The sequence below is a fragment of the Glandiceps talaboti genome, chromosome 16 (genome assembly GCF_964340395.1).
Source record: "Glandiceps talaboti chromosome 16, keGlaTala1.1, whole genome shotgun sequence".
NCBI lineage: Eukaryota > Metazoa > Hemichordata > Enteropneusta > Spengelidae > Glandiceps > Glandiceps talaboti.
Genome location: NC_135564.1, coordinates 8,711,592 through 8,730,360, shown reverse-complemented (window position 1 = coordinate 8,730,360; position 18,769 = coordinate 8,711,592). Strand labels below are relative to the sequence as shown.

The following is an 18,769-nucleotide window of genomic DNA, read 5'->3' as shown; positions in this document are numbered from 1 at the left end:
AGGTTAAGGAGAAAATTAAGCCCGCGGCAGGTTCAGTAAAAATGTCATGGACCTTCACCGATTCCGTTTTCTAAAAAGTGGCCCTCAATTTCCTTTCTCTAAAACATGACCCGTACCCCTCCCCTGTTGGAACTTGGTTAAAGTACTGTCAGGCGTGAGGGGCACGAGTCTCGGAATTAATTTTAATGACTCTATCCCCCCGCTGCCACCGTACACATATTGAAAAAAAAACCTTCCCCCAAGAACCGATTTGTGAAATCTGACCCACCCCAATTTCTCTGTCCTCCACTTATGATTACTGAAGGTTCCCTAAAACAACAACAACAACAACAACAACAACAACAACAACAACATGCATTCACTCACTGACACACATATATTGGAAAGATGAAAATATATCATTAAATATTATGATCTTTATTTACATATGTGATGTAATTATTATGTAATCCAAACCTTGAGCTATTTTCATTTTTTTCCAAAAAGCATACACCTAGAGACAAGGTGGAGGAAACTTGTTTGCAATGTATAGTGTAGTTCCGATTACGCTCAATTTTAGAATAGCCTGAGGTAGGTAGATTTTTCATTTTATTTTATGATATTTTGTGAGTGTCTATATCAGGTTTTCCATTGCTTACCAAATGGTCTGTGTGTTATTTATTTCTTCCTATCAGATGTACAGCCATTACAGATTGGAAGAACAGTTTCATATTGTCTTTTTTAAGTTGATGTCAGTTTCCGCATCCACTATTTCTCCTGAAACTTCACAATTTTTGCCATTTTATTATTTTTTTCTCAAATACGTAAAAAAATAGTTTAGGGTCGGAGGTGAACAACTAGGTGGGGTCGAGTAACCGAAACCAAAAAATTATTTTTTGTTAGGTCTTACCAAGAACAAGCAAACGCACCGGTGGTTTTTTTTTTCGCCTAGGCCTGTTGTATACTTGAACCCTGAACCCGAAGTGTAGTTGTCATACTGCAAAGTGACAGAGTCAGTGCAAAATTTCCATAGGAAGTACTGTCCATATTATTAGCTTTACCAATTTATAATATTAGGAGTCGGTTCCATATGTAATAGTAGGCGGTGTGTTCTTTACAGTTCTATTATAGATGTACTATTACAGTAGCCATACATGCTAAAAGTGTTTCTCTTGTTGCTGTCATTATTGGTTGATGAATTAAATAACGAAGTGCAAATTTCCTCGCTGCAGTTGATAATATTTACTGAAAGAAATTCATTTTATGTGCTTCACATAGGAAGAGTGACTGTCGTAAGAATGATGATGATGATGATGATGATGATGATGATGATGATGATGATGATGGTGGTGGTGGTGGTGATGATGATGATGATGATGATGATGAGGAGGAGGAGGAGGAGGAGGAGGGGATGATGGCAGATATGCAAGGGGATGATAATGACAATATGTTTAGTAATATATCAATCGGTCACTATATATGCCCGTCCCTGCACGTTCTATAGTTGTCCTCTCTCTTATATTGCGCCCAAATGTGACGCAATTTACTTGGTAAAATCCCGTGTATCGTAAAAATACTGTGTAGTGGACACTTTATTTTTCGTCTGTACAAAATGGCGAATGTATCGAAACGTTTATCCGGGTAAGGAATAATCCCAATGCGTTGCATACAAATTCCGACGTACACGTCCTCCCAGCTTAGATATTTTGTCTGTAGTGAGACATCGTACACACTTTGTGCTACATCTTTTGACATAACGTAACCTGTTCCACACAAATATGGAGGGTATGTCGGATCTTGATAAATGTCGAAAGGTGTATACCATTTCCTTTTCGAGTTCCTCTCCGGTTTAGCGCTGTCAAAGCGGTAGCCAACGGCGTAACGTTCTCGTGGTTTGCTGTCTATAAATCGAACCAAGCCTCGGTAGTTGACGAACATGTCAGTGTCTGTCTTGCAAATGTATGATGCATCAAAACAATAAGTTGACGCCCATTTCAGTCCCATAATCGTTTTTAAAGTCATATTCAAATAGTTGTCAACAAAATCCTCTTGTAAAATGTCTCCGTGTACTCCATTTTCGGCGAGTAAAGTGTTCTGAAGATGTTTGTCGTCAGTTGTTCCAAGTAAAAACTTTGTCACTATCCTTTTCCCTGTTATTTCTTTTACACTTGCCCAGCTCTCTCGAATCGCATCCCGAGCTTTCCGAAATTTGGGATGAGACGTCACTAGCACCAATAAGAACACAGGTTTACCCGTACATGCTTTCTCGTGGTTTATGATATAGCCGTAATTATGGGGGTTAATATATCGTCCGGTCAAATAATTAGTGATGTTTGATGTGGCCGTTGATTCGCCAATCGTGTTCGTCGAATTCACGTAGCTAAAGGTTGGAATCTCTTCCTTCAGGTTATGTGAGATTTCTTGATCTCCCTTATCTAGGAGAGACGCTTCTATTTTTGTCATGGTTAACGCGTTATTTGTCTTCTTGTAGAGTAGGAACCACAAGACAATATTCGCCAGAGACAACAGCACCACCACAGTAAAGCCTCGCATTCTAAACACGGATGTCTAGTCAAAGACCACAGCCACTTTTGATAGGAGAGCCACTGAAAAAATAACAAGACAATAAGTTGGTACATTATTTCTGTTCTGAATTCCATACACCGTACGTTAAAAGAGTCTGGGGTAGTGTTCCGAACGAATACAATTTGATAGTGATGTAATTATTAAAATCAGGTTAAATATTGATTTTGTTCATGTTTTACCACCCGGGGTTTTACCGTTTCCACATGTCCCCATAGATCAGCTGGTAAAGCACTCCTGGAGTAAAAACATCAGAGGTACTGTCGTATACACATAATGCTAGTAAAGTAATAGGAGGGACACAAACATCAAACGCAGCAGATGTGAAATTCGGTAAAATAGAATCGATCGAGCTTATCAGTTTTTACGTCCCCTGATATTGTCAATATTGTTAGTTCTGAATAATATATGTTAAATTGATCACGATATTTCCCATTCAAATTTCTTACAATAATACACTGTAGGCAGTCTATCACCTGGGACACAATGTAATGGCGATACCTTTCTCTTCACAACACATCGATATAGTGTTAAATGTGTATATGGCAGGAATTTCAATAATGTCCATATTTATATCAAGCATTTTAATACATCACTGTACTATGTAAATCTGTTACCACAGGATATCATTCATTATTCATCAAATATGAGCGTGTATCAATAATAAGGAGGCAATGCTCTATGCTCAGTGCCTACCGTGACTGGGTGTTAAACAGAACTAAAAGTAGTTTTCTTTGTAAAATGCACAGTGGTATTTCTAAGAGAACAAAATATCTATATATCATTAGATTTTTCTCTCATGTAGACACGATGAATAGCGAAACATTCATTGCAGGAATACGGAATAGAATGTGTTTGTAATACAACCATTACTACCAAACCAGAGTGACTATAGCAACACAATGTTTGTTTACGCCTCACACAAGTTTCGTTAAAGTAACCATATGAATAAGGATTGGGGTATTTATTTTCGATCTTTACATCTTTGGATCTTAAATGTATAAAACAATTTTATCATGGCTTCCTACTTGAAAAAAAATAAATGTAAAACAATTATATGTCAGGTCCTTGTATGTGTAACTCAATACATTGCAGAAGATTAATAAATATGCGAAATAGTTGTGAACATGCATACAATAAGTTTAACAAACTTATTACACATAATTTTAACGTTTTGCACTGTATTGAGTTATAAACAAGGACTTGGTCTATCTTGTTTCACTTTATTTTTTGTTCACGTAGGAAGCCATCAAATTGTTCTGTCAATTAAAAATCCAAAATAAAAACCTGATCCTCATCCATATGGCCACTTTAAGAATTAGCCATAAAGAGTGAAGATACTAAATGCAGATATAAATGATACATTTGATCTCACTATGAACACAAATCAACATCGTTGTCGGAAGAAACAAGAACGATTCAAACGCAAAACTTTTAAATTTGTGTTCACGGTGAGGTACTGGCTTTGTATCGATCTGTGTGCGCGTGCTAACAATGTCAGGTGAAGTTTATGCCACTAAGAGGTCACCTGACCAAACTGCGTGTGACACAGTATTACGATGATGATCGATGTCTGAGTGCTTCGGCCCAAGCTATGACTTTTGTAGTCGCTTCAAAAACTAGCTAGATTCCAAAAAGGTCACTTCACTATTATATAAAATGGAGTCAAGTATAAATTTTATTCTACTAATGTCTGTATTTTGTTTGAGTAATTAAGCAAATAACGTTGTGTGAGTTGGGTAAAACCATCCTAGATCCTGTCGCTATAGTCTGAAGTTATGTACACGTACATGTACATGTATGATGCTATCTATTCGACGATAACAACGTTTTTTATACAAGGGGGGGGGGGGGTAAGGTATATTGAACAGGTCAAATCAGGCCTCAAATTTCAAAAGCAGTATCTATATACTTTCGACTCATTTGTATGCTCTTTCACGTGTATTCGCTTTATATGTTTGTTTTACAAAACGAGTCTCAAACAATATTTCATAGAAGACACATCTCCATAAGATATAGGGGTTTGGTGAAATTCATTCAAATACACGTTACTATGTTACATTGTGTACTGCTTTTAGGAAACAGACAACACATTCACTGTGCATGTTTATACCGCTTTATACTATTAAACAAACAAACAAACAAACAAACAAACAAACAAACAAACAAACAACCAGACAGACAGACAGACAGACAGACAGACAGACAGAGACAGACAAACAAATCACACAAAAACAAACCAACATAATATGCATGAGTAAATGAAAATACCACAAACACATGAATAACTATCCATATACACGTATGCCTATTTAAGTCATGTATATAGGTCTGTATATTTTTATATATTGTTGTCATAGATCTTGGGCACAGATAATAAGGAATGAGGGAAATACACACATGCATCAATGTATCACTCACTCACTCACTCACTCACTTATTCATTCACTCACTTATTCAAACACCAACCCATCCATCTAATCTGTGTCATACACCCAGCCATCCACCCTTTTCACATATTGGGCAAAGCTTCCCCTTGATTTGGTCACAATGCAACAATGTTATCTGTGTGATCAATCACAGACAATTCAAGGAAGTCTGTGGTGTGAAACATTATACATACATGCAACCACAAGGCCATATACAGTGACCTTAATTTACCAACGTTTAGCAATAATTGTGGCGGTTGTGAACCTGCACTGAGGTCAACATCAATAGTGTGTATTCATGTAAAGTGGATATCATTTCCTCCTATCATTTATATATATATCATTATGATTTATTTCAGATTTCACTTCCTCTGTTTTATCGACGTTGAACTTAATCCCTAAGTTAAATCAATTTGATGGGTGTGTGTGTGTGTGTGTGTGTGTGTGTACATGTGTGGTTGTGTGTTGTGTATCTGTCTCTGTCTATATGTCTGTCTGTCTGTCTGTCTGTCTGTCTGTCTGTCTGTCTGTCTGTCTGTCTGTCTGTGTGTGTCTGTGTGTTGTCTGTCTGTCTGTGCGTGACTTTTCTTGTTTGTTTGTTTGTTTGTTTGTTTGTTTGTTTGTTTGTTTGTTTGTTTGTTTGTTTGTTTGTTTGTGTCTGTCTGTCTGTCTGTCTGTCTGTGTGTCTTTGTTTCTCTGTGTGCGTTTCCGAGTGCATTGAGAACTAAGTCATGCATAAGTACGCATTTGCCGAAATCTGGAGACTGTAGAAAGCGCAACTGTGTGTGTATTGTAAATGAACATACTCTCTAAGGTATTGTGAAGCCATTAAGCTTGCTCTCGGATAATTTCCTTATATTTTATTTCCTTAGTATAGACACGTGATACCACAAAGGCTAACTACTAGGTTTGCACTCTCCGCTATATACAACATTTGTTATCATTTAGAAAATTAGACCCTGACTTGAATTGTTTTCAGTAACGCCTCTAAAATCTGTACCATCTTCGTGAAGCACCTCAATGTTACAACGCTTTCGAGTTCGCGGGGGTTGGGTGCCATTCTGATGAGATATTTATATACGTTCCCCAATATTTGCCTTTGTTCATGCAAGTCAAATACGGGTGACCTAAGGGGCCTTGTCATTACAAATCGTTAGACGAGGGGTGAAAAATCCTTAGGCCACGAGTATTTTTCGGCTGACTGGAGATGAATATTAGGGAAACGTATAATTATACCTCCTCAAGCATAAATTATGAAAAATCTGACAAAATGATGGCAATTTGGCACGTTTTCACTCACATTTCGAGCATCACAGAACCAGTGACGTCGGCGCGATTTGTCGTTATGTAGTACGCCCTGGGTATATATAATTGCAAAGACCAAAGGGCATTCTATTAAATTCGTACAGGCCATATTTGGTTATGAAAGCAGTTTCCTTTTGATGAAGATTTCTTGATCAGAATTTGCCAATAGGCAGAATTTGTATCTAACTTAGAAAACTGTGTGACTTGCTAGGGTGTCTTTGCACTCTTCTACTTTGGGTAGGGGATAGACATCGTTGACTGCGTTATTGTTACACACACCACCGAACACTACCATCACGTTTTCGAATGAGAACGGGAGCGGAAGCCCAACCAGAAGTAGATGGTTTGATAACACCTGCATCTAACATTTTTTTCTTCCGTAAGGAAGAGAATCGGTGTATTTAGTGGGTGGAAGTCTCTGGTCAGGAAATGTTGTCTAAAGTGGTGCGACTTTATCACCATTTTCTAAAACACGACTGCTTCAATTCAAACGAAATTTATTGCATGTGTTCTGTAGGGTAGTGACAAGAACTGATTAGGTTTCGGTAAACATCCCATGAATATTAACAAGCAATTTACATAATTAATGGTTTTCGGTAATTAGGCTATATCTCAAGAATACACGCTTCAAATTCAATATAATTTGATACGTACATTTGCGATACAAAAGCGCACTTGTCCTGAAAATATTGTTGATGTAGCTTTTAGTTATTGGCATATTTTTGTAGGCCACTAAAAAGGAAAAAATAGTTTCTCGCCAGGAAATGTCTAAAGTGGTGCGACGATGCGATTATTTTTTTTACAGTTGATATGTCCTACCTTACCACAGAAAACACTTGTCATTAGGGGATGGAGACCGACTGTATGTCCGTTTTTGAGTAGTTGCAATCATATAATCTCATTCACAAAGCAATCAAAACTTAGAGCCTAAGTTAGCAACATGTAACTCTAGACATGACATCCTGTCTTCCATCGCTTTAGGTCCATGGTCGTCAGTGTGAGTGAATGGGCGTGTATTTTGACTGAAGTTAGGTGAGGGTGGCCGTGTGTGCTAGTGGTGGTAGCCTGCACTGTAAGTAAGTTATAGTCAGACCTGCCCAATTGAACTGGTACATTGTGCTGCAATATAATAGCTCAGCCGGAACATTTCTATCATTTTCACAATATGCTTAAAATGGTAAAAGGCATATTGCATTCCTCAAAAAAAACCCATTTTTTTTACCAGTCTTTAGCTTTAAATCAGTTGTATCATCGGGGAAATGTCTGACTCTGTAATGGTAATGCATTCGTGGTCTGGGCTGACATGTATGACCTTTGAAGACGTTCTTTGTTCATTGCCCATGACATGTATGACCTTAAGGAAGACGTTCTTTGTTCATTGCGCATGTGAGAGCGTGATCGAACACAGGGTATTTGAGAGAACTATTGACAATTTTGTACATATGCATGGCATGTACGTTACCGATGTTTACATATCTATTACTTTTATACAGTAAATCCCAAAGGAGTACTGAGTTCTAGAAATGTTTACATGTTGCCTGGTGGATTATTTTGACTAGTTCAAAAAGTGTAGAAAAAACTTTCATATAAGTAATGATTTTCAATCAATGACATATAAAAATGATAGTTCCTCTAGCACACTGATGACAATCACACGCAAGTATTTCAAACAGTTACACACTAAAGTTCAAATTGGATAACTTTGAAAAAATTGCTAGCAATGCCAACGCCACTCTGTTTAATAGGACGAATGTATTAGTACGCCTGATAAAATCATACAATAGTTCATGGCTACAGAATGATAGACATCCAGCAGGATGACGAATATTCATCTTCTTACAAAGTTGTTCTACGGACTTGTCAACCTTGCTACAATGACGGAAAGAGACCTGTAACAAGGAATTCAATAAAGATTCAATAAAGAGAAGAGAAAAGGAGTTGTAGAGAGACTGAAAGAGAAAGGACAGAGAACAGAACTGAAAAAAGATAGTTTTTTTCCCTGCCTCTTTTTTTTCGCCCGCCCGCCCCGCCTGACTATTCCACTGGAGATGAGAAACAAAAAAGGTCGCTCTTAAGGCGCAGTTTCGAACAGCCAATCGGCAACGAGCTGATCATTCAAAATAGCAAGACGTACAAAGGAGTTTATATAGGATCGTGACTCGGTGTCCCCATTCTGACCTTTCCTTACAGGTAGGAATATATAGTCAAAGGGGTTGTTACATTTAGTCTGTAGACCAGGAAAACAACAATCTAAGAAATATTACACGCCCCTATGCTACCAACATATCTTGCCCTACCTGGGTTGACTTGCGTCAGGCAAAACAGACGTCGTGTTTGTAGTGTTGCTACGTATGTACAACGTTTGAGTTCCTTGTCTCTTGTCATATACACGCTATGATCCCTATACTGGGATTTCTGGGTAGACAAGCTAAGTTCCTTCACCGTTGAGGGCGCCTTAATGGATTGCTCCATTAACCGGGGACGGTTTTCATTGGGGCACTACCAACCGTTCATAGTACAACAGTAGCACTGTTAGTGTGATTTTTGTAGAGCCACACTCCGTTTGTTTCAAAGGTTTCATTATTGTAACAGTACAAATTTTGACGTTCACAATATCGGCAACGTCTGGTGAAAATTGACCTTTGAATTAATCTTTCGATGCAAAACTTCAAATGGGGATAATTTTCAAAATCTTTGAAATTCTGGAAAATGTGAATTTGCATTTAATATATACAGAAGATGGTTAGTTGAAAATAATTAAAAAATTTTTTTTTTCATTTCTGTCTCTTGAAAACTGCTGAAAGAGAATGGCGTTGTAAAAAAATTATTTACAGTGATGTGTGTGTCTTTGATATTCCCCTCGCTACCCTCATCGATGCTTTTCCTGTCTGTGTAATGTATGTGTTCATTGCAGTAGTTTCAAATTATAATAGTTTTTTGTCCTCTTTGTGAATACTATATTCTTTAGGAAATCTAATAAAAAAGACGAAGTTGTTGGGTTACTGTAAATCGTTTCAAGTAAATCAACTTTGGCAACGAGTTAAAATTTTGAATTACTACGCACACTAAAATACTTAGACGTAAAGTTAATACAAATAACGCTGTCATAAAATTCTATTAATTTGACCGGCCTTTAGTGTAATAGTTCGTTTACCATATTGCCGTTGAAAGTATGTAAAGAAATATGGTGTATGTATGGATATCATGAAACCAACGAGAACGTAAATCGATGCTTCATTCATATAGTTGCTAAGGTGATGTTGATGACGGGGAAACTTGTATTGTTGATGCGGTTGTTATTGTTGTTGTTGTTGTTGTTGTTGTTGTTGTTTTCGTCTTTGTATTTGTTGTTGTTGTTGTTGTTGTGGTGGTGGTGTTGGTGGTTGGTTGTGGTTGTGGTGGTGGTGGTGGTGGTAGTGGTGGTAGTAATGGCGAAGATGATGATGATGATGATGATGATGATGATGATGATGATGATGATGATGATGATGATGATGATGAGAATTTTTATATATATTCCATTTAATCGGGCAACCGCCAGACAACTTTGCCCTGATAATGAATGAATGGACATATACGTGTCTCAATTTGCACACTTGTTGTTACCAAATTTGTAACTTTAACCGAATATAAAATATTAAGGACATTCATTGACTGAGAAAAATAACGTTGGCGTTACTGCTTTTACTTTGAATTCTATATCCCCGTATCAATCGAACATAATTGCCTATAGTACACGGCAAAATATGAATTGCATCATGGATATGAGCAGATACATTAGATATATATACATAGACAAATGTACGTGCTTATTACTAGCTAGCTAGCTAGCTAGCTAGATAGATAGATAGATAGATAGATAGATAGATAGATAGATAGATAGATAGATAGATAGATAGATAGTATTAGATAGACAGACAGACAGACAGGCAGACAGAGGCATATACATACATACATGTCATTCATACATACATACATACATACATACATACATACATACATACATACATACATGCACGCATGCATGCATGCATGCATGCATGCATACATACATACATACATACATACATACATACATACATACATAACGTAATATATACATAAACACACGTACAAAATGTACACACACAATGATGTTTACATATGTAACACAGTATCAAGTAAGTTACTATGGAGTCGTTACACAGTGCTTCATGCTGTTGCGATCATATATATATATATATACAATTAATTGAGAATTCATTTTTTTTTCGTTCTCTACAAATATAATAATATAATTGATATAAATTATGTGAATTACCCTCGTTTCAATATTCCGATCCCGACAGATGGTCCGATGGAATTACTGTGTGGCTGCTGTCATATTTTCCATTAGCTTGTGTTAATTTCCTGTCACGGAGATCATGCGTGACAGATAAATGTTGATGTTATGCTATTAGAATAGTGACCATATTGACTGTATTGTAGGTGGTATGGAAGTGGTAGAGGAAACAGCAATATGTTTGTACGGGAAATGTCAGGGGTGTGACGTCAATAGTTAAATATAGGATAAAAAAAACTAAATTCTTTTAATTAGGCCTCAGACCCCACCCCACCTTCTTCTAACTAAATTGGCTAAAACTGAATACGATTCAGACAAGACGATCAATTTCAAATCGATATGTAGTAGTATGCAGTGCTATGAATAGGAAGTCAGTATAGTAAGGAAAAACAGTTATTTTGTTGATACTTTACTTTATTTTATTATATTTATTGCATTCACTATTATTTACTATCATATAGCAAATATTCTTCTATTTATCAACTTGACAATCTTTTAAATAGAAATATTTGTATTTAGGAGTACCAAAAGAACCATTAAACGAAAATCGTTTTTGTACGATGAGAACGAAAATGGCTCAGCCACGACCCCTCCCCCACCGCCCCCCCTCCCCCACCAACGCAAAAAGAATCCAGTTTTTGAATTATTGATCTCGCTTCTTATTCTGATCATCCAACTGCCGCAGATTATTTTGTCTAACACGAACACGCTTTTATTTTTTCCTACCAAGAACGATGTTATTCTGACTGTTGGTTCTAATGGTCTGGTAATCTAACTAACTGGTCCACGGACAGTGGTCTGTTACTCATTGGTCCGGTCCATAGAAAATGGTCTATTACCGTAACTCATCGATCAGTCCATAGACGTCTGTATGCTACCTTAATTCTTCGGTCCTCAGACATCGGTCTGTTACACTAACTCATTGGTTCACGAACAACGAACCCTTATACTGACTCAGGTCCAGACTAAACGGGCTCTTTGCTAGACTCGTATATTCCACAATTTATTAGACCAATGAGAGTGAGACGTTATCCCGACTCGTACATTCCACAATTTATCAAAACAATGAGAGCGAGACATTATTTTGAACAGAGTGGAAAGCCCTACTCAGGCTTTTCGCCCCTTCGAATTAAACAATAGCCCCCCCCCTCTCTCTCTCTCTCTCTCTCTCTCTCTCTCTCTCTCTCTCTCTCTCTCTCTCTCTCTCTCTCTCTCTCTCTCTCTCTCTCTCTCTCTCTCTCTCTCTCTCTCTCTCTCTCTCTCTCTCTCTCTCTCTCTCTCCAAATACGCCGTTGTGATAAAAAATCATATGTTCCTGTAATATATTTATATACGTATGCGTGACTGCATTGTCGACTACAGCCATAGAATTAATCCATTTTTTTTTTGAAAACTAATATTGAGCAATACTTAAACTGACACCGAGAGGTGGATTTCACTGCAATATTCTTACAAGTATGTATACATAACGAGATAAGTTAATGATATACGATAGTAAAGACAAACACCAACTTGTCAATTTTCATGTCATTTGATTGATTGATGATCGCTTACTTTTTGTTATTCTTTAAAAAAAATAACTCTCCCTTTTGATAATGTCGTACATGTCATTGTTGAATTCATTATATATCTGTCATAATATTACAGTAATAGATCTCCAGCTCAATTATAGATACAATTGTCAATTACGAGTAATAGTAATTGCGCATACTCGGAACCCGACAATGCGAGACAAAACGTTACCAGAGACAGGGTATCGCCGGGGTATAGCTTGTAAAGCTTGTCGTAAATATAAACTACAGTATTGTTTGAGTGGTGAGTGTGAAATTACATAAATTCATCTTTTAAATACAACTTCACCTGCAATATATTTCGGCTCTGCCTGTAGTTCCCAACGCACGACTTCCCGAGAACCTTGCGTGTCAAAGCAATAAGGAATTATTTAGGTTGAACTTACTGCTTGACTGATTCGCGTTTCATATCTTCCTTCGACCAGATCGTAATACACAACATTATGAGTGAGATATCGTATGTCTACCGCGTGGTGATGACGTCAAACCGGATGGAAGTGGACACTATTGACCTCATCGGGATGGTGAGTTGGATGTGGAAGGTGGATATATACAATGAATTTTTGACCTCATCGAGATGATGGCGTCAAAATGAGAGGTGCATGGCTATATGTTATTGACGTCAACGAAGTGACGTCACAATGAAAAGTGGATAATAATGACTCCAACGAGTTGATGACGCCATAGTGGGAGGTGGATATTATTGACCCCAACGAATTAATGACGTCATAGTGGGAGTTGGATAATATTAACCCCAACGAGTTGATGACGTCATACTGGGAGGTGGGTAATATTGACCCCAACGAGGTGATGACGTCATAGTGGAAGGTGGATAATATTGACCTTGCCGAAATGATGACTTCTAGTGTGAGACGTGTAATATTAATCTCACCAAGGTGACGTCATATTTGGAGGTGAATAATACTGACCTCACAAAGATGATGATGTCCAGGGGGAGGCTAATGATATTGACCTCAATGAGGAGATAACGTCATAGAACTTGAAGGAATAGAATAAATATTATTTACCTCAGCGAGATGATTTCGTCAACGACAATGCGGGGCGTGTGTTAAAAGTTTGTGATCTTCTGGGGCAGATATATAATAGAGATATAATCTAAGAATTAATGTCAAACAAAATGTTTTAAACTCACACCACGTGCTGTTTTAATTGTCAACTTAGCATCGAAACAACGGAATATTTACATCATTTTCATCGCCAAAATGTACAGTTAATAAAACAAGTTCATAGCCCCTTGAAGCTTAATTGAAACAAAGACCTTTTCGAGCTTGGCCTGAACTCGTGGCATATATGGCAGGCCATGTATTGCAATATTCAATAAAAAACATTTTCATTGCATGAAAATCACAAATTCGTAATTTTTTGCACGAAATTGTACGTACTTATCGAATATTGCAACACATAGCCTGCCATTTTGGCAACTATTTTGAAATATTGTTTCCAAATCTCGCTTACTACCAAGTACGTATACTGTACAGCCCGAGTCTCGTAACTCTTACAACATAGTGCAACTTTGTACGAGACCTTCGGAAACATAAGCCAAAAAAAAGAGTGTTGTTTCTCGTCCCCGCGTGTCACTTGAGAATATGTGCGTCGGAGAGTCACCCCCCTTCTTTTTCCACCCTTTCTATTTCTTTCCAAATCTGTGATGGGTGTCACACATAGCCGGAAAATAATTGCAGAAATAGAAGCTTAGGCTTGCCCAGCAGCCTAAGGCACATAACAACAGTAGAATATATACACGTCTGAGTCGGAGAAAATTCGGAAAGACGGATCTGGGATGTATGTATGTATGTATGTATGTATGTATGTATGTATGTATGTATGTATGTATGTATGTATGTATGTATGTATGTATGTATGTATGTATGTATGTATCATTTATCAGACAAGAGAGATATACATAAAACTCCAAAATAATGAAGAGTAGGTAGATATTTAGTCTGGTGCTATCCCTGATCGAATATTTTAGATCTTTGGTTTTTAAAGACCATTTTGGTATCCAGACTATTAGATATTACGCTTGGCATGTAAATATTATTGCAGTTGATTGGGAAAAAATGTGGCCTGGTGTTTATGTATGTACATAAAGCTGTCAAAATACTAATTTAATATTGTATATAATACACATTGTTACAGTTTTTCAGTATGTTAAATTGAATCTAAACACATTTTCATATGGATGGAGATATCAAATGTTTGATTAATTCTTGTCTTTCACCAAGGCTCTGTGTGTGAGTGTGAGTGTGAGTGTGAGTGTGAGTGTGAGTGTGAGTGTGAGTGTGTATATGTGTGAGTGCCTGTCTGTCTGTCTGTCTGTCTGTCTGTCTGTCTGTCTGTCTGTATGTATGTATGTATGTATGTATGTATGTATGTATGTATGTATGTATGTATGTATGTATGTATGTATGTATGTGTGTCTGTGTCTGTCTGTCTGTCTGTCTGTCTGTCTGTCTGTCTATAGTTTGGACCCACCCTATCACCATATAGATTTGTCAATACTGAAATGTCCTCAATACCGGTCATGGTCAGTAATGATTGAAGTAATTAAATATTGAATTGATCATACTTGAAAACCTCCCGTCCAAAAAATAGATTATTCCACCAGTCTACATGTATATCTGTCTTCGGCCTGGTTGAACAGATAAGTTATAACAGAATTTAACGTATTACTGGTATTTAAATAAGTGCGTTGCACTTTGTAGCTGAACAGGGGATTGGGGAAACACGTAATCACGCGTGACTTCGCAGTCATGCGAGATTTCAATATGTATTTGCAAACTTCTATAAAACATTTCGATAATTGGAGTTAGTTTTGCTTTATCGTATTTTTGGTTCAATCTGTAGTAGATATGATGAAGTTAAAATTTGTTTTGCCAGCATTTTGTTCTTGTGTGTGTTTTTTGTTTGTTTTGTCTCTGTCCTTCTTTGTAATGGGAACTTGCCTTTACTTTCAAAATCATTCATTTTTTTGTGTGTAAAACTACAATTATCTGTATTTTAAGGCGTGTTTTCCAATAAAGAACAATAAATATATATAAGATAAAAAATCTTCTATAAACGATCACACATAAAAAAAGAAAAGAAATGAAAATGTAGCCCAAAAACATGTGGTCAACGGCTGGATATTAATGTGTGGTGTTCTGCATATATACAACACCTGGGGCTGAGAGGATTCGAATCGTTTGTCGTACACATCTGAGATGGGCGAATAGCGTGTAACAGAATTGCTGACCACTGATCGAACTACTAGCTAGCGCCGTGTCTAGAGGGGGTTATATTTGATTGTGCTACTATCTTCGAACGAGAAGATTTTGCAAATGATTAATCTTTCCACGGGTTTCTCATTATCATGCTATACCACGTAAGTATTTATGTATTCTAAGGTTGTACCATCGAGAAAGTAAGGCCTTGAATCATCACCAAACCTGGACTAACGATATTTCAGATTCGAGACGAATTTCATTTATTTCGTACAGGAGACGAATTCGCCTTGGGAATTGAAACAGTGGCTAATCGAGGGAACGGTGATTGATGGATATACACACTCGAAGTCACAATATTATTACTTCTATCTATTCTAGCTTCTGGTACATGAATGAGATGAACATATATATCATCGTATCATTATTATCATCTTACACACACAAAAAGACGAACTACCCCTACCCCTAAAAAGACAAGCTGACAATGCAAGATTGATGTTAGTCACATTTTGTTGACCTCACATATTACTTGATTCTGTGTTTTATCTCGAAACATTGCTCGAAACATTGCCCGTCTACTGACAGACTACGAATTACCGACAACATTCGTTTTATCGTATACTGAATCCACAGTGATCTCTCGCGGTACGTTCACGATATATCATAGAAAACACACGAATATACATGGACGGAGATTAATAGTAATCCCGGCATGTATTAGCTTTGTACTTGCCTCAACAATATCACTGGAAATAAAACCTCAGGGGCTGAATTCGACTTTGCCTCAAATAACTATACCTATGAATTAGTCATCAAGGGAGACGTGTAATGTAGGAAGTATTCCCAGGAGGAAAGCCGTGCCTTGTTTTTTAGCCGATCTGTTCAAAAACAATGATAGTCGTGCATGCAAATACAACGACATATCGAATGTTCTCATTAACACACAGTGAAAACACGGGAATGAAATGTGATTTCAATCGGGAGTACCTAACGTCGGTTTTACCGTTGTAAATAAATAAATAATTCTGTACATCGAATTGACTGTATTATGTTCTCGGATCATGTGAGTTCTACTTGAGAATTACAATCCATTGTTATGTGTTGGCCTATAGTTATTGTAAATCGTGTAACCCTTCACGATATATGCCCCATACACTCAGCACATACTCGCAGCAATATTCAATTTACAAATAGTTCGAAATACTTACCCGTTACCGATATCCCCGACACTTCATATTCCTAAGAGCCCGGGGTCACCTTCGATGAGATCATCTCCAATATGGCCGATAGGTCAAAACTGACACTGTCTAACGTATTGTAAAAAGAACAGCGATTGTGAAGAATACAATATTGCTCTAAGAAATAATCGTTCATGCAAATTTAGAACTGTTTTGACTTGCATTCAGAAACAATAAATGAATCGTGCGGTAATACCGATGGAGTCAATCGATGGCAGGACAGTGGAACGATCGATGATATTCTCTTTAGAGCACCTTAGTCCAACCCGGGAAGATTATAAATACTTCCGATGTTGATAGTCGAATGTTTTTAACAAAATTTGGATTATTTTGATGACGATGCCGTATATCGTGCTCACGTCTTACCGTTCTTCTACGCACACAGCTCCTCTCAATATCCATTTTTTTTACATCCTCGCTCTTCCACATCTAAATGCCAATAACGTTGAGCTAGTTAGCATCCCCGAGGCTTGAATACAGTTAATGTAATGCTAATCTCGACATTTGTTCGACTCGCTCTACGACCGCGGTAAGGATCGTATAGGTTGTGTATTTCTTACATATGTAACTCGTACTGATACATAAAATATTGTGTGCTCAGCCCGTGAATCTCTAAGTGGCGTCCGGTGACCGCGATGCAATGATGACGTTCGGCCAGTGAAGAGCCATAAATTATCCTGGAATCAAAAACACAATATTTGGATATATATCTACCAGAAAAAAACACACATTTAAACAAGAAAACTGTTTCTAATATACATAAAATTTCAAATATCATAAAAATTTCGACATAATTGCGATCAAAGCGAGGCCAAGGTCAACGCTGTATATTTTCATATACATGATTAATTATGTAAATATACCTATCACACCGGCGTGTGGTTATGCCTCACCATAATTGATAAACATGACCCCTGTCTTCGCTCATATAAAATTTGTTATCTAAAGCCCCCGGGATCTTCATTCATATCACAGTGCTTTCATCCGCACATCCACAGATACAGTGAAGGGCACTGACGGGGGGGGGGGGTAAAAGATCAAGAAAAAGACATTCGAGGGGGAAATATATCAAACTGAATGATCTACTAGCTAATATTATAATTATAGAGAAGAATATTCACGCTTTTGATCTCCCAAAAGCAAAATGTTGTAAGGGAGCCTTCAGTAATTACAAGGGGGAGAGGGGAATCAGGCCCGGGCGGTCGCGTAAAATGTGACACCCCCCCCCCGATTCCGTCGTGCTGAAAAGTGACCCTCCCTCAATTTCCCTTCTCTAAAATATTACCCCCCCCCCCGTTAAAATATTGTAAAAACATGGTTTAAATGCTGTCAGACATGGAAAAATACACTACTCCCAGAATCGATGGTTTAAAGGAATTAATCACGACCGCTGCCACCACGTTGAAAGTGTTATTAAAAGGCATTACATTGTATTTATGTGAAAACACTGTTCACTATATATGCCACATGGTTGTCAGCAGTGATTTGATGATATGGTCTGATATTATGATACCTAACCCTAACCCTAAGCCATAATTTAAGGCAACATTGGGCTGTTCATTACCATGGTTACAAGGATGCTAGTAAAAGTGAAACATATTTTCAGCACCTCATATACATAGCTAATAGCAATGCAACTTACTGTGTCAACAATTAAAACAATATGATATTAATATTTGAGGGGGTCACTAAATGTGCACCTACCGGCTGTATTGCATTGGAGTTTGCATATACCGTGTACGCATAAAGCCATAACTTAAGGCAAATTTGGGATGTTCATTACCATGGTTACAAGGATGTTATAGTAAAAGTGAAACATGTTTTGAGCACCACATCGCTAATAACAATGCCACGCCGTTTCAGCGTCAACAATCAAAATCATACAACTTTTTTTGAGGGTCACTAAGTGTGCACATACCAGAGAGTTTGTATCAATGCCAAAATCACAAAAAATATGTTAAGTTAGACAATACAGTTAGTCAAAGTAAGATGTGACCCTCTCCTTAGCCCATTTTCTAAAATATCACCCTCCCTCGAGAACCAATTTGTAAAACGTGACCCCCCCCCCATTCCCCTGGACCTCCTTCCTTGTAATTAATGAAGGCTCCCTAAGCAC

General features: G+C 37.5%; 1 protein-coding gene across 3 annotated transcripts; it reads right to left on the bottom strand.

The window, feature by feature from the left end:
• Positions 1-1,313: 1,313 nt before the first annotated feature.
• Positions 1,314-12,746, bottom strand: LOC144447627 (beta-1,3-galactosyltransferase 1-like). Of its 3 annotated transcripts, none has more exons than XM_078137702.1 (2): positions 12,478-12,746; positions 1,314-2,585 (listed from the first exon to the last, which is right to left on the bottom strand). In XM_078137702.1, exon 2 carries the CDS (start codon positions 2,530-2,532, stop codon positions 1,453-1,455), a length of 1,080 nt encoding a protein of 359 aa, XP_077993828.1. In that variant the 5' UTR covers positions 2,533-2,585; positions 12,478-12,746; the 3' UTR covers positions 1,314-1,452. The 3 variants fall into 3 exon arrangements, with proteins under 3 accessions (XP_077993828.1, XP_077993829.1, XP_077993830.1); XM_078137703.1 differs by having other exon boundaries at positions 12,575-12,746; XM_078137704.1 differs by lacking the exon at positions 12,478-12,746 and adding an exon at positions 8,594-8,668.
• Positions 12,747-18,769: the final 6,023 nt, after the last annotated feature.